At 41.7% G+C, this 24,742-nt stretch overlaps 1 protein-coding gene and 1 pseudogene across 2 annotated transcripts; one reads left to right on the top strand and one right to left on the bottom strand.

Moving 5' to 3' along the window:
- Positions 1 to 8,126: 8,126 nt before the first annotated feature.
- LOC113104028 (leukocyte elastase inhibitor-like) lies at positions 8,127 to 12,852 on the top strand. 2 transcript variants are annotated; one of them, XM_026266032.1, is made up of 7 exons: positions 8,127 to 8,285; positions 8,371 to 8,552; positions 10,273 to 10,410; positions 10,646 to 10,763; positions 11,249 to 11,391; positions 11,539 to 11,706; positions 11,809 to 12,852. In XM_026266032.1, the coding sequence occupies exons 2-7, from the start codon at positions 8,385 to 8,387 to the stop codon at positions 12,220 to 12,222; spliced, it is 1,149 nt and encodes a 382-aa protein (XP_026121817.1). In that variant the 5' UTR covers positions 8,127 to 8,285; positions 8,371 to 8,384; the 3' UTR covers positions 12,223 to 12,852. The 2 variants fall into 2 exon arrangements, with proteins under 2 accessions (XP_026121817.1, XP_026121818.1); XM_026266033.1 differs by lacking the exon at positions 8,127 to 8,285 and having other exon boundaries at positions 8,292 to 8,552.
- A 1,056-nt stretch (positions 12,853 to 13,908) lies between these two features.
- On the bottom strand, positions 13,909 to 17,135 carry LOC113104029 (uncharacterized; annotated as a pseudogene).
- Positions 17,136 to 24,742: the final 7,607 nt, after the last annotated feature.

Below are 24,742 nucleotides of genomic sequence, written 5' to 3'. Positions count from 1 at the left end.
TGGGTGGGGTAGGAATCTTAGGAGGACAGGACGAAGGCTGACGACGGGGGGTACGGGCAGGTCTGGGTGGTGAGGGGTGGGAAGGGGTCTCGGGACAACTGACAGGGGACATGACAGGAGCCGACAAGGGACACGGGGCAACACTTACGGGACGCGGGGCAAGACTTACGGGACGCGGGGCAAGACTTACGGGACGCGGGGAGACAACAGCTGGACACGGGGGGACAACAGCTGGACACGGGGGGACAACATCTACTGGACACAGGACAATATCAGCTGGACACGGGGCAACACTCACGGGACACGGGGCAACACTCACGGGACACGGGGCTACATCCACGGGACTCATGACAACATCAGCTGGGCACGGGGAGACAACATCTACGGGACAAGGGGGGATAACAGGACACGGGGAGACAACGGCTGGACACTCGGGACTTCTAGGGACAGGGGCTGGGGACAAGACAGGACTGACGGGGACTTCTAGGATACGGACAAGACTAGACAAATAATCTGAAAAGGCTTTAGCCGCTAAGACAATTGGCATCTCCTTACGAGATGAGACACACTGTACTAAAGTCTTTGCTGCAGAGTCGGCCGCAGCACTCTCCTGCGCTCTCACGACTGCCGACTTGCATACTGCCCTCTTCTTTGCCGGCTCAGGCACGCCAGCGCTCACCGCTGCTGGCTCGGGCACGCCAGCGCTCTCCGCTGCTGGCTCGGACACGCTCACCGCTGCTGGCTCGGGCACGCCAGCGCTCACCGCTGCTGGCACGGGCACGCCAGCTCTCACCGCTGCTGGCACGGGCACGCCAGCTCTCACCGCTGCTGGCACGGGCACGCCAGCTCTCACCGCTGCTGGCACGGGCACGCCCACCGCTGCTGGCACGGGCACGCCAGCGCTGCTGGCACGGGCACGCCAGCGCTCTCCGCTGCTGGCACGGGCACGCCAGCGCTCTCCGCTGCTGGCACGGGAGGAGACAGGGTCACAGGACCGGCAGGCCCCCTCTTCCTCCTCTTCCTCCTTGGGCGCAGTGCAGAGGCCACAGCTGGGTCAGAGGCGGGTTGGGGGAGTTTGGTCTCGGGCAGGGCAGTCTCGGACGCCGAAGACTCAGAAGTTGACTCCCATGAAAACCGTCTCCCTCGTTTCATGGGGAGACTGCTGGCTGTGGAGGGCACCTCAGGACTCTGGGAGGGGCTTGCCTGATCCCCCAGGGTTGCCACGGCCAGGACACGACCCTCAGGGATCGTTGGCAGCTGGGTAGGTGGAGGGGACCTCTGTGGCTCCTCCTGGGAGATGCTTTCCCACAGCCGGGCATAATTACGGAGGACCCATTCCCCCTCAGGCGAGTATGGGAGGGTGACCCCCTTCCTGTCGGCGGGGGATGACGTCCAGCACAGCCTCCGGAACTCCGCCTGACGCTGAAGCTCAGAGGCCCTCCTGCCTGCTGAGTTCCTTGGTGGTCGGTTCATTCTGTCAGGGTTTTGGTAAGGGAGGAACTCAAGTGCAGACAGGGAATCACAAAACAAAGAGTTTATTAAATACAAAAAGGGGAAAACAAAAACCCACGAGGGGGAAAACAGGACTAGGGCAGATACAACAATAACTAAACAGGACTGATTAATCAAGATAAACAAAGACTCAAAACAGGAGAACACTAACTACAAATAACACTCACGGTTATACAGGATACAATATCTCAATGACAGGTGAGGAACACACAATGAACCGACGCAAGACAGAGCACACTAGGAGATCTAAATAGGGGGAACAATCAAGACACGACAGGTGGCACAGATGGGACAATCACGACACGACTAGGATAACAAGGGGGGCGGGGCAAGGGAACGAGACAACACAAGCACATGGCCCAAAGGCAAGGCCATGTGTTTGTACACAAAACATGGGTCTGTCATGATCCTGCCTCAAGACTAGGAAAAATCAAGGGACACGAGGGCAGAATCATGACAGTTCTATATATAGTCTACTATAGCTTTCTGAGTTAAAGATGAGATGGGGTGTGATAAAGAGAGTGTATATTAAGGCTGTTTTCGGCCACAGCTATGATGTACACTGCCTGTCATACACCAGAGAACTCGATACAGCAGAAACACACACAGGGAGGGGCCTTCTCAACAACATACAGCAAGAGCTCCATAACAGCTAAGATCATTAAACAAATTTAATGATCTTTTAGAAAATCCAGTGAACATTTGAACACGTTAGAATAATTTATAAACTTGTGCAATTGGGCACAGAAGCAAAGTGCCAACTCAAGAAGAGGACAACCGAATTACTGCAAGAGGACATCCTTAAAAATCATAAAATGTTACATTTACACTCGTTGGCACCTAACAGTGTTTTTCGAGATGGTTGCATAACAATGGTAATCAGCTGGTGTTTGGGTTTTTATTAGTCGCAGTGTCGTCAGTCATGTATGGAATGCCAAATAAAAAATTATAAATAAATAAATATACTTTCATTTCCTTATTATTGATGTATATTTGTTCATATTTTCACATTTTATTTTCTCTATTTATTTTCACTTTTATTTACTTCCATACTTATGTACTTATTGCCTTATTTATTTGTTTCCACATTTATTAGTCATTTATACATTTATTTATTTTCAGATTAATTAATTAATTTAAATCACGTTCACCAATGTAGTTAATCGAGTCAGAGTAGGCAAGGGGTAGCCTAATCATTGAGGCCACATTGTGGCGTTCAAATACAAGAATTGTAACCTAGATGAGGTGCCTGCTCACTGATCAAGTAATTTAATCAACTGGTCAAGTAATTTAATATCACCCGAATGTCCTAAAGGGACATGTTGGTGGGAAAAATACGGGTCTGGTTTTAGAAATGAATAATAAAGAAAGCTATTTTAAACGGATAACGTTAATTAGAAGCTGCCAATAAGCTGGTTTCAGTCTCGTATGGAACTGAAGGTGGGAAGCTACTTTCTTATACTGATTTGAATCATATACTTTCGTTTTTCAGTACGCGCCATAGCGGTGTCCCCCAGCCAACATTTCCATGTGGGCCCCATGTGGGTTTTTGGTGGGCTGTCAGTTGGGCCCTGCATGGGCAACCCAAATGGGACCCATACATTTTTGTCCATCGGCTCCACTTGGGCCCTGTGTGTGTTAACCCATAGGGGCCCATGATGGTTCCATAGTGGGCTCCAAGTGGGGCCCATTGGGGGGGTACAAACATGGGGCCCAGATGGGTGATTACACTAGACCCTTATATGGGGTTTTAGTGGGACCACAGTGGGTCAAAACTGGGCCCCATTTATATTTCTTTATTAATTCCTCTGGATAACGTTAATGTGCTATGCAATAAATACATTTTAAATTACATGTTAAAATAGTTCTAATGTGAAGAAAATGACTTCAACTCAGAATCTCTAAATCACATTTTTTATTGGGTAAAACGAAATAAAACAAAACAGGATAAAAACTGGATAAAAATACGGTAACACTTTCTATGAAGCCCATATTTATAATACATTATAAGGGTACTCTTAAGGCATTATAATGAATGCATAATGCATTATAAAAAACTTAATATCTTATATCAACTCATGAATAATCATTACAATTATAATACATCATAATACAATACATAATATAATTCATCATGGTTATAAGTTTAAGAGTATGATTATTTATAACACAATGAACACCATATAAAATCTACTTAATTTTCACTATAATGGACTGTATCACATTGTTTAAGATCATATTTAAGATCTGCACAGTATCTTACTACAGCTTGTGAGTGGTTAGATGTTGAGTGTTACTTGAGTGTTTCCTTTGGAGCTAATGCTAGTTAATGTGTGTTTAATACTCTTAACTGAAAAAAAATGCAATCTTTTATATGGTAACATTTTATTTTGATGATCCCCTTAATCAATCGATTATAAGCAGCTTTGCCACTACATCCCAACTAACTCTCATTAGAGTATTAGTATGCTCAAGAATGGTAGAATCTAGTATGGTAGAGTAAGCTGACGTACTGATGTCAGTTTATCTGTTGGTTGACCATCAAAATAAAGTGTTAGCATATATTTACAGTAGCAGACATAGTAATACTCCAATGACCACTAGCTGATATAGTTGCAGAGTTACCCAACAGCTGTCTAAGGGGTACCATCAAAATAATCAAACTGATATTACAATAAAACAAATTCAAAGCAAATGTGTCATATTACAACTTCATCTGATCTGATATCTGATCTTATGGCTGTTTGAGTGAAAACATTTTTTAAATTATTATTATTATTATTACTACTACTACTTATAAGTGGTCTTTGACTGCTTTAAGTAGCATCAGAAAAATGGCAAGATATGAGACTTATAATACATTATAACTATTAGAAATATAATCCATTGTAAAAGTGAATGCAACATGTTCATTGTGTTATAAATAATTATACTCTTAAAAGCTATAACCACAAATAAGTGAATATATTAAACCTGTTCTTATGAATATTCATGAGATGATCCAACATATTATAAGTTGTATCATAATGCATTCCTTATAATCCTTTAAGAATACCCTTATAATGTATAATATGGGCTTCATAGAAAGTGTTAATACAAAAATACTTGAATACAGGATGAAATGGTATTATTCCTGGGCCTGTGCAGACTTCTCAGCTTCATACCTAAAATAAACAGTAGAGAAAGAAAAACAGAAAAGGCAATTCTTTTAAAATACTACTAAAACATTTACAAAAGCATTAAAAAGCATGTGTAGTTATAATTAAGTTGTGCCAGTACTTCATATTTTTGCCCAAGTTATACTTCTAAAGGTAATATGAACAAGTTAAAAGTGACACTATTCAGTATAGAAATGTAATTTTAAAAGTGCTATTATTTTATTATTTTGTTATATATTCAGTAACACAAGTTATTGCTTCACACCAACAGCTTTATTCACGATTCATCTTTTATTTTTCAGAGCTGAACTTTAACAACGCAGAATTACCAGAATATTAACTATATTAAACATAAATATAGCTTACAAGTAAATTCATAGATAACACATTGTGCCAGTGGAAAATAAATGGTGTAAATATGAAAATAAAAGTTTGAAGAGTTAATGTACTTAATTAGTAAGACTATACAACAATATTCAGAGAACACATATCATCTCAGAACATATAAAATGGTCTTCTTTATGGCGACGACTCTTCCTGTCTGCCTCATGATGGTCCAGCCGGTCAGTCAGCACCACTGCAGGAGGGAAATGCTAGTTAGCACGGCTTAATTGATAAAACAAATGAGTTTACTTCAAGTGTTTTAAAGTTCACCTACCTGTACCTATTTAACAAACTCGTACGACTTTTAGGTCTTCACGAGTCTCCCTATTGGTCATAAGTTAAAGGCCTAAAGTTAAAGTTAACTAACCACACTCTTGTCGGCTTTCATCTTCACAATAAATCTGTGATGGTGCCATGCCATCGCACGGGGAGATGTTTTCACGGAAAAATTACTAACACCTAAAGTGCAACTCATTACACTCTCTGTGCTGTCTGTTTTGGGGGGATGGACATTAATAAATCAGACATTATTTTAGTTTATCCCAATTTGATACTTTACTACCTGTTAAGTGTGGATAAATGTATTATTCATGCACCAACAATGCTTATTAATGTAATAACGTTCATTAAAAAGCATTGCTATATGGAACGTGCTCTCATGAATGTTTTTATCAGGATTTTTATAAAAGGTTAACTACCAAACTGAATGTAATAGCATAAATTCTAAATGAGACACAGCTGATATCTGTTCTCTAATTAAGCACATTAACTCTTCAAACTTTTATATTTACACCATTTATTTTCTACTGGCACATCCGACACGTTTTCCCACAAAGATAGCATTTTTAATCTATTATGAAGCAGAAGTGCCTGTATGCGCTCACATTAAAAGTGTTTTTATGGAAGTGAAAACGTTATATGGGCGTTTGCGTTACACGCAGAAACATTAAAAAGCATTGAAACTTGTTTTAAGCCTCTGCCCAATGAATTTATAAATAAAAAATCCTATGTTTGTTAAGTAAACTGCCAACCTTTTAATTTTTTTATACAACGTTAACGTTGACCCTTCAGTTTGACAGTTCAATCCCGACTGGCTTCATTAAGTTTCATTAGTGACTCTGCCATTACTGTATTTTCAAACATTTTTAAAAATATGTACATCCAATTATATAACAGCAGCAGTAATTCGGCTAATATAAAGTAAAATATAATTATCTTACCTTGATAGTTTAGAGAGTTTTTCCATTGACACGCAGACGCTGACCGTGTTGAAGTGGAGAGTAGCCTGCCCTGCAAAATTACTCCAATCATCCTAGAACTTTACAAAAAGAGCTACTCAAATCATCAGGTGAAATTGTTTTCGGGAAGTATTGGAAGGAGTAAAGCAAGAAGAAGTGATAGATAGTTTTTCAGAATTTCATTTTACTCTGTGTCTATATGGGTGAGCTGGGGATGTAAGTATCTAGATATTTGCAGCAGGGCGAGGGCTTCGATTACCTCTCTCTTTTTTGATCATACATTTGTTTGCTAATTAATACAATTTTTGGGGACCCAAATATTTTAATAAGAATAAATGTTAAAATGCAATGCTAATTGATATAACCTTTATCACTGTATAGAATAATATAAAGTGGCATGATTTCTGCCTCATTCATAATAAAACCATGTCAGATTACAATAATAAGTTATTTCAAAGAGTCGACTGATGTTGTAAAGTGAATTTGAACTAAAACATATCATTATACTTTTATTGGACAACAGGTGTGTATTTTCCTTGTGTTTTCATGGTAACCAATTAGCAAGATAGGCTTACATGTAAAAGCCAGTTAGCCTTACTTAACAATCAATTTATTCTGCATATCAGTGTCTTGTAAAGCGATGTGGACTGGATGATGGAGAGGTGTTTATGTAATGATCTGTTTAAATGAAGATATATCCAATTCCAAATACATTACTCACTTTATGTGGTTGAAGATATCTACAAATGAACAAGGAGTCGTTGTTTTTCTGTTTTTGATATCATCTTTTAATTTCTGACTAATTATTATTGCAATAGCGACCAGTATCTATTTTAATATTACTAGTAAGCATTCATTAGATAACATTTAATTAATTGTTAAAACGGTTTTCCATAACCTTACTAGTCAGACCTGCTTTTTTACTTGTCTTAAGTTAGTTCAAATGGCTTGGAGTTCAATTAAAATATGTACTAGTAAAATAAACTACTATCTAGTAAAATGTGTACTAGTATATTGAATAAGTACTAGTATCTATTTAATAGGTACTAGTATCTAAAATAATAAGTACTAATATCTAATGGACAAATACTATCTAATAATAAGTACTAGTATAAAATGAATAAGTACTACTATTTAGTAGGTACTAGTATATAATGAATGAGTACTAGTATATAAAATTATGTACTAGTACCTAATGAATAACTACTAGTAGGCTACATAATATTTAAGTACTACTCACTAGAAGAATACATACTAGTAAAAACTGAATATTTAATATCTCAGTGATGAATCCCCATAGAAGTCAATGGCAAAAATATTTTAAAAGATTTAAAAGATTACTAGTTACAATATAATAGTTACTAGTAATTATTCAAATTAGTACTAATATCTGCTGAATAAAAATTATCTAATTAATAAATAATAGTATCTAAATACTATAAATAAATACTAGTATTTAATGAATATGTATAGTATCTAATTAATAAGTGCTACTACCTAATAAATAAGCACTGGTATCTAATGAATAAGTACTAGTATCTAATATTAAGTACTATGAATAAGTACTAGTAACTTTACAAAAACACCAGTACCGAAAAAATAAGCACTAGTGCCTAATAAGCACTAATGAATGAGTACTAGTACTTAATGGACAAGACACTAGTATCTAAAAAGTTCTAGTAACGTTAAATTAGACACTAGTACGGTTTATATATTAAATGTTACTATGGCTTGCCATTCATGAACGATTTTAGCAACTCGTGTTGGTCAATCGGTCCTTTTTTGCACTGCAGACCTCCTATCACAGGGCGGAGCCCCCTCCAGTTCACACTCCTACATAAGGCAACACCACCAAACCTTCTTATTAAACATTTTCCGCAGAATCACATCTTTCAGAACACGTAGCCTACTAAAACCCTTTACAAACATATGCAGTGGAGTTGTCAAACCAACGAAGAGGACAACTGAATTACGCCGAAAGGACATAATAAAAGTCAAATAATACATTTATATTAAGTGATTTGAAAGATGGATGCATAAAGTATGATACTCAATAATTGTTGTTTTGGTATTTCAAGCAGTGTCATCGGTCATGGAGGGTGTGTCTCGTGCTAACAGTCTCTTCGCTCTGGATCTCTATCGGGCTTTGAGCGCGAGCAACGCTGAGGGAAACATGCTCTTCTCTCCACTGAGCATCAGCGCAGCGCTCAGCATGGTCTACCTGGGAGCCCGAGGAGAGACAGATGAAGAAATGGCCAAGGTACGATAATAAATATTAACTTTAGTCTAGTTTCAGTTTTCAGTAGCCTACATTAATTAAAGGGGTCATATGACGTTGCTAAAAAGAACATTATTTTATGTATTTGGTGTAATGAAATGTGTTTATGTGGTTTAAGGTGTGAAATGTTACTCCCCAGAATTGGGAAAAGGTTGAGACATGAGTCAGACAAGTTTAAACTTTTTGGAAGGATAGCTGAAGAAGCCCAGTCGTGTGAAATAATAAATGTAGAAATGAGCCCTGCAGTATTAATGTCACCCATTTCACCTTGGTTATTCCCTTTATACCATTAGTAGACTTTAATTTGCAAGAAATTATTAATGACAAAAATAGAGTAGCCTAATATGTTATGGTTAAACTGTATCTAGAACAGAATTACAAGCATTCTCAATTTCTCAAGATCCAGAGACAGGACTAGCATCAGCTGTTGTATTCGTCCTAACTTATCAAATCAAAATTGGTGAAAGAGTTTCTTATCAAGTAGGAGTTTACTCTACAGAGATGGTAGGAATATTATTAACTATCAGGTGGATGGAGAATACTCAGCCAATGAATGTAGTGATATGTGCAGATTAATTCTCTGCATTATCAAGTCTTATCAGTGGAAGATTTTCAAGACAAGACATTTTGAATGAAATTATTTTATGTATGTATACAATGAATAAGATAAGAATTAAGATATGTTTCCTGTGGGTTCCAGCTTGGGAGTGGATGGAAATGAGGTTGTGGATCATTTAGCAAAACAGGTGCTGAAATGATCACATATAGAAATTATTATTCAACTAAGCAAATAAGTTAATGCTAAAGTTAGAAACTGCAATAAAAATGAGATGGCAGTAAGTTTTGAATAAGGAGGAGAGAAATTATAAGCATGAGTCTGGAAACTATAGTCTGTGTGGATTACCAGGAACAGTAGAGCATGCATTTACATTGTTCTGCTTATGATAATGAAAGAGTATTTCTGTTGGAAGAATGAAAAGAAATAGGGAAAAAAATAGTACACTTGTAAGTTTAGAAGTTAGAAGTGTTGTTTAATTTAATTTAATTTAATTTAATTTTTGATTTAGTTCATCCTATTCCATCAATGGTCCACACTCCAGTCCAGTATGTGTTTGCCAACTGCCATAAAACTCCAAAAGAAGAAGAATGTTACGCCCCTTAAAACTGTGATGTTGTGTGTCCCAGCGCTATGAGACAAAACCAATAATGCGTTGCATATCACTCTGCATAAACATAAAAACATGTCTGCATTTGTGATTGGAGAAACGACAAAACAACAAGCTCTAACAGTTACTCCACACTGCTCAAAACTTGCATATGAGTCATCAGTGGCAAATCCTTTACACAAGAGAACGTACTTACAGACTGAGTCAGAAGCGCCAGACTCTTTGCATAGTTGGAATTGTCCCGCTTATGGAAACAGCATTATGCAAATCTTTCCACATTGTGATGTAGACATGTGGGGGCGTGTTAAAATGAGCCGTTTTAGGTTGGAGTAGTTGAGTCTTAACTTTAATAAAGTATATCTCTTTGGATTTGAGACTTTACAGTCTTTGCAGCTTTACAGATCTTCTTTATGCACTGAGATCTTGTAACACTCCAAAGAAAAAGGAAAAATGTAATCGCATCATATGGCTTCTTTAATGGACTTTAGAAATCAATCAGATTTGTGAGATTAACCCATCTGTTTTTCTCTTTGCAGGTTTTGTCCTTTAGTTCTGTCTCTGATGTTCACTCTCATTTTGAGACCCTCACCTCAACTATTAACAGTCCATCAGCCTCCTACATCCTCAAATTTGCAAACCGTCTCTATGGAGAGAAGACCTTCAGCTTCTTACCTGTGAGTGTAGTCTGCCTTCAATGAGACATTGTGATGCTCTCTGTGTGCTTTGCTAAATTCATGCTTTACTTTATCTGAGAGAAGAATGTGTATAATTCACATGCAAATGCACTGTGTTTTTTTTTGTTTGTTTGTTTCTTTTCAAATGAGATACAACCTTTAGTTTGTTACCTTTATAATGCTCTCTGTATAATGCTTTCTCTTCTTGAGAAACTGTCTTTATTTTGTCCTGCAGGAGTATTTGGAGTCCACTCTGAAGCTGTACCACGCTGACCTTCAGGCTGTGGACTTCATTGGAGCATTTGACGAGTCACGACAGCTCATCAACAAATGGGTGGAAGAGCAGACAGAGAGTGAGAAGATCAACTCCATCAGCTCTGCTAACAAATAAAAACTATTACATTGGAAAGAATCATTGTAGACTAATGATACATGTATAGACATTTTATCTTTAAACTGATAAATAAAAAAAACGATATGAAGTTGTGATGAGTGGGGCGGGGCCGAGGGACGTGGGAGGAGCGAGGCCGGTGGAGCAATTGGAGATGAGCTACACCTGTTCGACCCACCGGTCTCGAGGCCCACGCAGACGGAAGGATATAAAACTGGAGCGACGACAGTGAAGGACGAGAGAGGACCAGGCCTGGGCTTTAGTTTATGTTTTGCTTTTTTTTTGTGCGCATCAGTCGTCTGTGAGGGGCTGATGCGCTGTTTTGTGTTTATTTTGAATTATTAAAATGTTATTTGATTGTCCGCCGGTTCCCGCCTCCTTCTTCCCGATGATTAGGAAGTTTTTATTATTACAGAAGTGTACAACAATACTTTGTTGTTTTTTCAGATAAAGTTAAAGATCTTCTCAAGCCTGGAATGTTGACCGGGATGACTCGACTAGTTCTAGTTAATGCCATCTACCTCAAAGCGAACTGGATGCACACATTTAAAGCAACAGAAACTGAAGAAATGCCATTTAAAATAAATCAGGTACTTTCCAAACTGGAAGTCACTTTTAAAATCTTTTGCAGTTGATTGTGCTTACAAGAAACTCTTGCAACACCCAAACATTTATTAATCATAAATAATAAATAGATTTTCTATGTGTTATGCATTCCTTCATTTGTCTTCAATCAGAATGAGAGCCGGCCTGTGCAAATGATGTACCAGAAGAAGAAGTTCCCCTTCAGATACATCCCAGAGTATGAAGTGCAGGTGCTGGAGTTACCATATAAACAAAAGGAGCTCAGCATGTTGATACTTCTTCCAAATGAAACTCAGGATGGCTCTGACCCTCTTCTAAAGGTCAGCAAAACTGCCAAGACCAGAAAAAATTTCATAGTTTAATTCTAAATAGTTTGGTGTATGTTATTTTTCGGTATGTGTGTGTGGTTTTTTTTTTTGCAGCTGGAAAGTGAGTTGAACCTTGACAAGCTGCTTGACTGGACCGAAAGAGACAAAATGACTATGCAGATGACTATCAAAGTCCATTTGCCAAAGTTCAGGCTGGAGGTTGAGAGCTCCCTATCAGAAATATTGCAAAAGATGGGTATGAGCTCTGTGTTCCAGGAAACAAAGGCTGATCTGACAGGCATGAGCAGTAAAGGTGGTCTCTTCCTTTCAGCAGTGATCCACAAGGCTTTTATTGAAGTCGATGAGGAAGGCACTGAGGCATCAGCAGCCAATGCAGTGTTTTTGTTAGGCAGTTGCCGTCAAACACAATTTCAGAGTTTTACAGCAGATCACCCCTTCTTGTTCTTCATCAGGCACAACACCACTAACAGCATCGTCTTCCTTGGCAGATTCAGAGGCCCTTCCTAAAAATTAACTTTTTCTGTTACACCCAAATGTGTTTTTCTTTGAATGTTTTATCAAATAACCAAACATTTCACAATATGCATTTGTTTTTGTATTCACAAATGGCATTTGGAAAGTTGGGGAATCTCCCTTTAACCACATCAGTGTTTGAAAATGATCTTTAAATTGTATCTTTGTCTCAGGTAGTTGTACTACAGATGAAAAAATAGACAGCATAGTAGTGCACTAAAATGTTTTGTATTCTTCCTGTTTAATTTTTTAATAAAAGCATAATTCCCTTTTTCAGATTTGAAAAATAATATAACTAAATTAGAATTGAGTTTCATTAAACAGCAGCATTAAAACAGTGACAGTGAGGGGAGCTAAAATCCAAAGAAATTATGTTGCTGCAACATTATAATGTAAAACGTTTATAACGCAGTTCTATATATAGTCTACTATAGCTTTCTGAGTTAAAGATGAGATGGGGTGTGATAAAGAGAGTGTATATTAAGGCTGTTTTCGGCCACAGCTATGATGTACACTGCCTGTCATACACCAGAGAACTCGATACAGCAGAAACACACACAGGGAGGGGCCTTCTCAACAACATACAGCAAGAGCTCCATAACAGCTATTCTCATTAAACATTTTCATGATAACATCTTTTAGAAAATCCAGTGAACATTTGAACACGTTAGAATAATTTATAAACTTGTGCAATTGGGCACAGAAGCAAAGTGCCAACTCAAGAAGAGGACAACCGAATTACTGCAAGAGGACATCCTTAAAAAACATAAAATGTTACATTTACACTCGTTGGCACCTAACAGTGTTTTTCGAGATGGTTGCATAACAATGGTAATCAGCTGGTGTTTGGGTTTTTATTAGTCGCAGTGTCGTCAGTCATGTATGGAATGCCAAATAAAAAATGATAAATAAATAAATAAATATACTTTCATTTCCTTATTATTGATGTATATTTGTTCATATTTTCACATTTTATTTTCTCTATTTATTTTCACTTTTATTTGCGTCCACACTTATGTATTATTGCCTTATTTGTTTACACATTTAGTAATTTCTACATTTATTTATTTTCAGATTAATTAATTAATTAATTTAAATCACGTTCACCAATGTAGTTAATCGAGTCAGAGTAGGCAAGGGGTAGCCTAATCTTTGAGGCCACATTGTGGCGTTCAAATACAAGAATTGTAACCTAGATGAGGTGCCTGCTCACTGATAGTGGGATGAATGACTATGGCCAGTAAGACCAAAATCTAAAATCACGGGTCAAGTAATTTAATATCACCCGTATGTCCTAAAGGGACATGTTGGTGGGGAAAATACAGGGTTAGAGGAAAACATTTTTATTTATTTTTTATCTTTTGCGTTCTCTCATAAAACTGTTGCATTGCCCTGAGAAACTTTGCATTCCTCAAAACCAGTTTTGAGTTCGGACAGACACTCCCTAGTTACTTACTGCGGTCAAGCCAGCCGCCAAGTAGAAAAGCACGGTCAATCTAGCCGCCACGTTATTTCGAGGGTCGCGTATAAACTACGTATTATGGTAACACCGTCAGAGAACTGATCTGAATGGAGTGCTCTTCCAGCGAACGCTACTTTTTTCCCCCAACACACAGTCCGTTACTGTCTGATGCTGAATACCAAAATAAAAACCAATAGGTTACTGTCGTAACCCCGGTTCTCTGAAACATCGAGTGGAGAGATCCACCTATGGGAAGGGCATCCGTACCTGACCTCTGCAGAAGCATCCAATTGCACCAAGTCTGGCTAGACAGACAGAAGCGCGCAGCCAATGCCAGGTAAGGGCCCGCCCCCTTACCTAGGGGTATAATAATGGCTGCAGCGCTGCTATTCTCCAGTAAGTATATTCGCTTCTCGTGTGGCAAGCGGGGCAACGCTGGTGGATCTCTCCACTCGATGTTTCAGAGAACCGGGGTTACGACAGTAACCTATTGTTCTCTTTCATCATCTCGTGTTCGAGATCCACCTATGGGAGAGACATGGACAGCTCCCCGATTGCCCAATACACTCACAGTGAGGTTCTGAAAGCCAGAGAAGGACGGTCGCCCCAGAGAGGCGGTGCCTGACACGTCCCATACTCATGAACCTGCAATACTGATGCACAGTCGTGACTGCTGTGCATATGCAGCACATGAAAAAATGTTAGCATCACACACATGATAACCAATGTGCATATAAATACACCCAGAAAAGGAATGTAAAAACATGCTAGTGACAGGGATGTGCATGGCCAGCCGGCCCATTCACTCCTTCTTCACCTCTTCCAGCGGGGTTGCAGGGAAGGGCTAAGAGGACCACACCCCTAAAACCGAATGTGCTACCGAGATGCTGGTGACAACCAGCCAGTAATAACGCACAAAGGTATAAGGAGAAGACCAAATGGCAGCGGAGCAGATGTCCTTTAGTGACGCTCCCTGGTGGCTGCATTCCCTTTGATTCATAAGCCAAAGTTATAGCATTCACAAGCCAATGTGAGAGGCGTTGCTTAGAAATAGGATTCCCTCCATGAGTGGATGCCCATGAAATAAAGAGCTGGTCGCTCTTCCGGAAAGCACTAGTCCTGTTCATATATGTCCATTAAGCACGGACGGGACACAGAGCATTTAGCCTCTCATCCTCCGGGGAGGAAAAAGGTGAAGGGTCAAAAGCGGACAGCTCCAACACCTCTGAAGTGAACGCAGGGAAGCACTTCGGCATGAAGGCCGGATTAGGCTTAAGGGAAACCATATCTCCACTAAGAGAAAATTTAGTGCACAAGGGATGAACCGAAAGTGCATGTAGCTCACTGACACGTTTGGCTGATGCCAAGGCCAAGAGCAAAGCTGTCTTGAAGGACAGCAGCTTAAGGGAAATACTTCCAAGAGGTTTAAAAGGATACTGAGACAGAGCCTCCAACACCATGGAGAAGTCCCACTCAGGCACCCTTCATAAATCTGCGGATTAGATGATGTTGCCCGACTGTTGAGCCCTCAAAGCCCACATGAAAGGCCGAAATCGCAGCCAAGTAGACCTTAATTGTGGAAAAAGACCTGCCTTTTTCCAAGAGGTCTTGGAGGAAACACAAAATATCAGGAACTGAGCACTGATAAGATGTGAGACCACGCCCATCAAACCACCCTTCGAACACTTGCCACTTACTGCCATACAAGAATCGCATAGACACGGCCCTGGCATTCTGTATAGTAGCAATCACACACGGCGAAAGCCCCAGTGCGCTTAGGTTCGTCCTCTCACGGGCCACGCCCAAAGAGCCACCCTGTCCGGGTGTGGGTGATAAATCTCCCCGTTCGCTTGGGACAAAAGATCTGTGCGGGGGGGGAGGCGCCACGGCTCGGCATATAACAGAGGGATTATCTCCGCCAGCCATGGTGCTTTGGGCCACCTGGGTGCTATCAGAATGAGAGACAGGCCCTGCTCTCTCACCCTGGCCAGTGTAGGAATTATCAGGCACAGGGGAGGAAAGGCATACAGCAGCACTCTGGGCCACGGGTGGGCCAGTGCATCTACCCCGAGGGGTGCGTCCACGTCCTTTAGCGAGAAGAACATAGGACAATGGTAGTTTTCGCGCGAGGCGAATAGATCTACGGTTGCCTGTCCAAATCTCATCCATAACATATCCACTATCTGCGGGTGAAGGCGCCAATCTCCGTAGATTGGGTTTCCCCTTGATAGAAGATCCGCGCCTCTGTTTAGAAGGCCGGGAACATGAGTCGCGCGTAACGACAGGAAAACCTGTGCGCTCCACACTAGAAGCTTGTAAGCTAGAGCGTGAAGTTTCGACGAGCGCACGCCGCCCTGACGGTTGATATAAGCCACTGTCGTGGTATTGTCGCAGCGTACGAGCACATGATGTCCCTGCAGGCGAGGCAGAAAATAATTCAGAGCTTTCCATACGGCCATAAGCTCTAAATAATTTATGTGCGCTGAACGTAGTCTGCTCGGCCACAGACCGTTCACCGTTCTGCCCTCCTGGGTGGCGCCCCAGCCTGTTAAGGACGCATCTGTCGTCACAACTTTCCGCATCATAACTGTCCCCAGAGGGGTTCCATGTGCGTAAAAGTCTGCGCTCTTCCAGTGGCGCAAGGCTGCCGAGCAGGCGCGCGTCACTATTACAGAGCGGCAAAGATCGCGCGTCGGGCTGAAATGTAGTAACAAAACCCATTTCATGAACGCTCTCATTCTCAGGAGTCCCAGCGGTACAACCTGGATTGATGAAGCCATAAGACCCTGCAGCCTGAGGCATGTGCGATATTGTACTTTCGCCCCCTCTCTGAACTGCGACAGACAGTTCATTAGAGAGAGAACGCGCTCTTGAGAGAGACGCACTCGCATGGAGACTGAGTTCAACTCCAAACCCAGGAAAATGACATTCTGACTGGGTGTAAAATTGCTCTTGCCCACATTCACTCTGAACCCGAGAGATGTGATGTGCGTGAGCACACGGCAGGTGTCCTGCAACACTTTCTCTTTCGATTCGGCTATGATTAGCCAATCGTCTATGTATGTCAGAATCCTCAGACCTGACATTCTCATGGGTGCTAAACCCGCCTCCGCACACAGACAGAAACACCGGGGGCTTAGACTGAGCCCAAACGGCAGAACTGTGAATTCGTAACATGTGCCTTGGTAGGCGAAACGAAGAAACTTCCTGTGTGGCGGATAAATGCTTATATGGAAGAAAGCATCTTTCAGGTCGACCGATGTGAACCAGTCGTTCTGTTTTATGGCACGGGCGAGCGAGCCATGAGTCAGCATTCTGAAATTGTATTTCCTCAAATGTTTGTTTAACACACGAAGGTCCAGAATAGGGCGGAGAGCGCCGTCCTTTTTTGGGACCAGGAAATAACGAGAATAAAATCCCTGATTCATCAGAGTGGGGGGCACCATCTGAATCGCTCTCTTGTTTAGGAGGGAGGATATTTCCTCTTTCAGAATGTGTGAGGCGTTCTCTTCTGTGTGTGAAGAGAGAACGCCGTTGAAATGCGGGGGTTTCATTGAAAACTGCAGTCTGTATCCCTGCATTATAGTACGCATCACCCACTCGGGAGCCGAAACAGTTCGCCAAGCCCATTCGTGATTTGAAAGTGTTCCCACCCGAGCTGCAGCGGGGCTGTGTAAGCCCAGCTGGTTTATTTGTGATGCAATGGCGCCATCTAGTGGACACACCAGGGGCAACATGCAGGGGTTCAGACAGATTTCCTCTCTCCGCGGGGAGATGGATTCTCTCTGCGGAGAGAGATCCTCTCTCCATAACGAATTCATTTGATTCGTTTGTTTTAATGTGTTTTTTGTTTTTCTGTGTGTTTTGTGTTGGGGAAACACTGGGGCCGAAGCCTTTATTGGTTGGGTGAGGGGAACAGAGTGTATGCGGTGTGGTGACACTGCTTTTGCACTTTTCCTCACAACAGACCCCCTGAACGTGAGGGGGGAACACACACCGTTCATTAAACACATGGGCTGGGCAGCCTCGAACGAAGAGGAATCGATCCATCCGCGGGAGACCCTGCGTCTTTTGAACGGGGGTCCTGGGACAGGGAGAGAGTCCGAAGGGCTCGTGGCCCATGAACGCGGACTCGATGCCTCCATCAATCGAACATCAGGCAGGCCGCTTACGTTTCGAGTCGATGGGGTTAGGGTTAGATGGTCCTCCAGCCGCGGCCGCGGCGGGAGTCGATTTTTCCCCTTAGGAAGACATAACTTGAATGCCTCGTCCTCCTTCCTTTTGTCGTCACACCGTTGTTGCATCAATGCGACGGCGGGGCCGAACAGAGCCCGATCGGGCTCCATCGACGCGCCCGCGATGCGCCGCTTCTCACTGTCAGGAAGGCCTGACAGGTTAAGCCAGAGCGCACGCTCTCCCACCACAGAAAGCGCCATAGAGCGCCCGCAGGCTTGGACGGCCTGGCGAGCATTACGAAGGACGAGGTCGTTCACCGTGAGGATCTCCTTCCACAAGTGTAGAGAAGGAGTTCGCTTTTTTAGCTGTTGCCCTAATTCGTCCAAAATCTCCGCCTGGTAAGCGGAGAGGAGAGACGAGACGTTCAGGGCCCTGACTGCCAAGGCCGAGGACTTGTATGCGGCCTGGTGAACTGAGGCAGAAAAACGGTCCAGCTTGTTGGGCAAGACCGGCTTAGGGGGAGCGAGCAGCCCGCCCTGAGCGGGGTTAAGGTGCCTGGCGATGGAAGGCTCGATAGCGGGGGGGTCGCCCATACCATGAGCTGCCATATCCTTTACTTCAAGGCCCGAAAGGCCGTGTTTGAAGTCGAGCGGTTCGCTCCAGTTGTGCCTCATATGCTTAGCGCACGCTGGAAGGACGGGGAAGAGTTGTTTCCCCGGACCGGGAGGAGATCCCAACACTTTTCCGTCGTAAATATCCCTCTCCTGGTCGGTGGCGCTCTGTGGAGCCGGCCACTCAATGTTGAGGCGAGCGGCCGCTCGCTCACACACTTCCAGGAGGATGGACTGAGGCAGGGCTGCGTGGCCGCTAGCCTGGGGAACGCCGGAGGGCGGGATGGCATCCTCGTCCTCTGAGACCCCGAGAAGGGTTGCATCATCCTCATCGCCGGAACCGGCCGGTTCGTCGGCGAGTATGAGGTTGCCCGCGAAGATGTCCTCTTCGGGGAATGCGGGATTGGGCTGGTCAGCCCAAACAAGTGAGGAGGCGCCCCGGGAGTCCCCCGGTAGCGCGTCGTCGTCACCGTGTCCCCGATCTGAGTCAGTAAAACCGAGCTCGGAGCACTGGGTCGCTGCAACCTTAAGACGGCGTCGTAAAACATTTTTGGGCAGCATAAGGCAATGACTGCAATTTTCCGCGTTCTCCAAGGCTTCTTGAGCGTGTTTAAGGCCCAAGCAAACCACGCAGAACGGGTGAAGGTCCTTGGCAGCGATGAGTGCTCCACACGCGGCCGGGCAGGCCCGTGATAGGCTATTCCCCGGAGAAGCGTTATGTATAGAAAGCGACATACCGGAGAAGAAATCGGAAAAATCCGTGGCGGGCAGCCGTGGGAGCAGGTGAAAACGACGAGAGCGCGGCGGCCCTGAATGCAGAACACAGCAGAAAAGCTGAGAAGACGACAGTCACGTCTGGCGGAGGCTGATCAATTGATATGTCCTCCTGAAGACACGAAGGTGAGCATCGTAATCCAACCGAACTGTGTCAATGCAGAGATCGCGAGAAGCGAATGTCAACTGGAGAATAGCAGCGCTGCAGCCATTATTATACCCCTAGGTAAGGGGGCGGGCCCTTACCTGGCATTGGCTGCGCGCTTCTGTCTGTCTAGCCAGACTTGGTGCAATTGGATGCTTCTGCAGAGGTCAGGTACGGATGCCCTTCCCATAGGTGGATCTCGAACACGAGATGATGAAAGAGAACCTCTAATTCTCATATTACAAAATAAGAACAATAATATATGCTTGTTGCATCTCTACATTCGAAAAGCTATACAAATAAAAGTTCTAGAATGCACAGACAGAAAGTACAGTGTCAGCTGCATGCTGCTGCATCTACTTTAAAAAATCTATAAAAATTAAAGTTATAGATTGCACAGGCCACTTTCACCTCAGATTGAGAGTACACCTTGCCACAATGTCAGCTGCATCGTTTCAGGACGGTCTGATGTGGAATTACAAAATAAGAGCTTCCCAAATCTCATAAACAAGCTGCTTCATCTCTACTTTCAAAATTATATATTTAAAAAGGTTATGGATTGCACAGGAAACTTTCACCTCAGCTTGAGAGTACACCTTGCCACAATGTCAGCTGCATCGTTTCAGGACAGTCTGATGTGTAATTACAAGATAAGAGCCCCCCAAATATAATAAATGAGATGCTACATCTCTATATAAAAAAAATCTATAAAAATTAAAGTTATACATTGCACAGGCCACTTTCACTTCAGATTGAGAGTACACCTTACCACAATGTCAGATGCATCGTTTCAGGACGGTCTGATGTGAGATTACAACATAAGAGCCTCCCAAATCTCATAAATAGGATGCTGCATCTCTATATTCAAAAATCTATAAAAATCTAAGTTCTACATTGCACAGGCCACTTTCAACATAGATTGAGAGTACACCTTACCACAATGTCAGCTGCATGGTTTCAGGACGGTCTGATGTGAGATTACAAAATAAGAGCCCCCAAATATCATAAATGAGATGCTGCATCTCTATATTAGAAAATCTATAAAACATTAAAGTTATAGATTGCACAGGCCACTTTCACCTCTGATTAAGAGTACACCTTGCCACAATGTCAGATGCATCGTTTCAGGACGGTCTGATGTGAGATTACAACATAAGAGCCTCCCAAATCTCATAAATAGGATGCTGCATCTCTATATTCAAAAATCTATAAAAATTAAAGTTATACATTGCACAGGCCACTTTCACTTCAGATTGAGAGTACACCTTACCACAATGTCAGATGCATCGTTTCAGGACGGTCTGATGTGAGATTACAACATAAGAGCCTCCCAAAATCTCATAAATAGGATGCTGCATCTCTATATAAAAAAATCTATAAAAAGTAAAGTTATACATTGCACAGACCACTTTCACCTCAGATTGAGAGTACACCTTACCACAATGTCAGCTGCATCGTTTCAGGACGGTCTGATGTGGAATTACAAAATAAGAGCCTCTCAAATCTCACAAATGAGATGCTGCATCTCTATATTAGAAAATCTATAAAACATTAAAGTTATAGATTGCACAGGCCACTTTCACCTCTGATTAAGAGTACACCTTGCCACAATGTCAGATGCATCGTTTCAGGACGGTCTGATGTGAGATTACAACATAAGAGCCTCCCAAATCTCATAAATAGGATGCTGCATCTCTATATTCAAAAATCTATAAAAATTAAAGTTATACATTGCACAGACCATTTTCACCTCAGATTGAGAGAACATCTTGCCACAATGTCAGATGCATCGTTTCAGGATGGTCTGATGTGAGATTACAACATAAGAGCCTCCCAAATCTCATAAATAGGATGCTGCATCTCTATATTCAAAAATCTATAAAAATTAAAGTTATACATTGCACAGACCATTTTCACCTCAGATTGAGAGTACATCTTGCCACAATGTCAGATGCATCGTTTCAGGACGGTCTGATGTGAGATTACAACATAAGAGCCTCCCAAATCTCATAAATGGGATGCTGCATCTCTATATAAAATAAATCTATAAAAATTAAAGTTATACATTGCACAGACCATTTTCACCTCAGATTGAGAGTACATCTTGCCACAATGTCAGATGCATCGTTGCAGGATGGTCTGATGTGAGATTACAACATAAGAGCCTCCCAAATCTCATAAATAGGATGCTGCATCTCTATATTCCAAAATCTATAAAAATTAAAGTTATAGATTGCACAGACCACTTTCACCTCAGATTGAGAGTACACCTTGCCACGATGTCAGATGCATCGTTTCAGGACAGTCTGATGTGGAATTACAAAGTAAGAGCCTCCCAAATCTCATAAACAAGCTGCTTCATCTCTACTTTCAAAATTATATATTTAAAAAAGTTATAGATTTGCACAGGCCACTTTCACCTCAGATTGAGAGTACACCTTGCCACGATGTCAGATGCATCGTTTCAGGACGGTCTGATGTGGAATTACAAAATAAGAGCCTCCCAAATCTCATAAATGGGATGCTGCATCTCTATTTTCAAAAATCTATAAAAATCTAAGTTATAGATTGCACAGGCCACCTTCACCTCAGATTGAGAGTACACCTTGCCACAATGTCAGCTGCATCGTTTCAGGACAGTCTGATGTGTAATTACAAAATAAAAGCATCCCACATCTAAAAAAAAAACTGCTGCATCTCTACTTTGAAAAATGTAAATTTAAAAAAGTTATAGATGGCACAGGCCACTTTTACCTCAGATTGAGAGTACATCTTGCCACAATGTCAGCTGCATCGTTTCAGGACAGTCTGATGTGTAATTACAAAATAAAAGCCTCCCAAATCTCATAAAAAAAGCTGCTGCGTCTATACTTTGAAAAATGAAAATTTAAAAAAGTTATAGATTGCACAGGCCACTTTCACCTCAGATTGAGAGTACACCTTGCCACAATGTCAGCTGCATCGTTTCAGGACGGTCTGATGTGGAATTACAAAATAAGAGCCTCCCAAATCTCATAAACAAGCTGCTTCATCTCTACTTTCAAAATTATATATTTAAAAAAGTTATGGATTGCACAGGAAACTTTCACCTCAGCTTGAGAGTACACCTTGCCACAATGTCAGCTGCATCGTTTCAGGACAGTCTGATGTGTAATTACAAGATAAGAGCCCCCCAAATATAATAAATGAGATGCTACATCTCTATATAAAAAAATCTATAAAAATTAAAGTTATACATTGCACAGGCCCCTTTCAGCTCAGATTGAGAGTACACCTTACCACAATGTCAGATGCATCGTTTCAGGACGGTCTGATGTGAGATTACAACATAAGAGCCTCCCAAATCTCATAAATAGGATGCTGCATCTCTATATTCAAAAATCTATAAAAATCTAAGTTCTACATTGCACAGGCCACTTTCAACATAGATTGAGAGTACACCTTACCACAATGTCAGCTGCATCGTTTCAGGACCAGTCTGATGTGCAATTACAAATTTAAGAGCCCCCCCAAATATCATAAATGAGATGCTGCATCTATTTCAGAAAATCTATAAAATTTTAAGTTATAGATTGCACAGGCCACTTTCACCTCAGATTGAGAGTACACATTGCCACAATGTCAGCTGCATCGTTTCAGGACGGTCTGATGTGTAATTACAAAATAAGAGCCTCTCAAATCTCATAAACAAGCTGCTTCAGCTCTACTTTCAAAATTACAGTATTGTTCAAAATAATAGCAGTACAATGTGACTAACCAGAATAATCAAGGTTTTTCGTATATTTTTTATTGCTACGTGGCAAACAAGTTACCAGTAGGTTCAGTAGATTCTCAGAAAACAAATGAGACCCAGCATTCATGATATGCACGCTCTTAAGGCTGTGCAATTGGGCAATTAGTTGAATTAGTTGAAAGGGGTGTGTTCAAAAAAATAGCAGTGTGGCATTCAATCACTGAGGTCATCAATTTTGTGAAGAAACAGGTGTGAATCAGGTGGCCCCTATTTAAGGATGAAGCCAACACTTGTTGAACATGCATTTGAAAGCTGAGGAAAATGGGTCGTTCAAGACATTGTTCAGAAGAACAGCGTACTTTGATTAAAAAGTTGATTAGAGAGGGGAAAACCTATAAAGAGGTGCAAAAAATGATAGGCTGTTCAGCTAAAATGATCTCCAATGCCTTAAAATGGAGAGCAAAACCAGAGAGACGTGGAAGAAAACGGAAGACAACCATCAAAATGGATAGAAGAATAACCAGAATGGCAAAGGCTCAGCCAATGATCACCTCCAGGATGATCAAAGACAGTCTGGAGTTACCTGTAAGTACTGTGACAGTTAGAAGACGTCTGTGTGAAGCTAATCTATTTTCAAGAATCCCCCGCAAAGTCCCTCTGTTAAAAAAAAGGCATGTGCAGAAGAGGTTACAATTTGCCAAAGAACACATCAACTGGCCTAAAGAGAAATGGAGGAACATTTTGTGGACTGATGAGAGTAAAATTGTTCTTTTTGGGTCCAAGGGCCACAGGCAGTTTGTGAGACGACCCCCAAACTCTGAATTCAAGCCACAGTACACAGTGAAGACAGTGAAGCATGGAGGTGCAAGCATCATGATATGGGCATGTTTCTCCTACTATGGTGTTGGGCCTATTTATCGCATACCAGGGATCATGGATCAGTTTGCATATGTTAAAATACTTGAAGAGGTCATGTTGCCCTATGCTGAAGAGGACATGCCCTTGAAATGGTTGTTTCAACAAGACAATGACCCAAAACACACTAGTAAACGGGCAAAGTCTTGGTTCCAAACCAACAAAATTAATGTTATGGAGTGGCCAGCCCAATCTCCAGACCTTAATCCAATTGAGAACTTGTGGGGTGATATCAAAAATGCTGTTTCTGAAGCAAAACCAAGAAATGTGAATGAATTGTGGAATGTTGTTAAAGAATCATGGAGTGGAATAACAGCTGAGAGGTGCCACAAGTTGGTTGACTCCATGCCACACAGATGTCAAGCAGTTTTAAAAAACTGTGGTCATACAACTAAATATTAGTTTAGTGATTCACAGGATTGCTAAATCCCAGAAAAAAAAATGTTTTGTACAAAATAGTTTTGAGTTTGTACAGTCAAAGGTAGACACTGCTATTTTTTGAACACACCCCTTTCAACTAATTGCCCAATTGCACAGCCTTAAGAGCGTGCATATCATGAATGCTGGGTCTGTTTGTTTTCTGACAATCTACTGAACCTACTGGTAACTTGTTTGCCACGTAGCAATAAAAATATACTAAAAACCTTGATTATTCTGGTTAGTCACATTGTACTGCTATTATTTTGAACAATACTGTA

The sequence above is a fragment of the Carassius auratus genome, unplaced genomic scaffold (assembly GCF_003368295.1).
Source record: "Carassius auratus strain Wakin unplaced genomic scaffold, ASM336829v1 scaf_tig00217898, whole genome shotgun sequence".
In the NCBI taxonomy this organism is placed as follows: domain Eukaryota; kingdom Metazoa; phylum Chordata; class Actinopteri; order Cypriniformes; family Cyprinidae; genus Carassius; species Carassius auratus.
The sequence above is the reverse complement of the archived record's forward strand: the minus strand, read 5'-3'. Positions and strand labels throughout refer to the sequence as shown.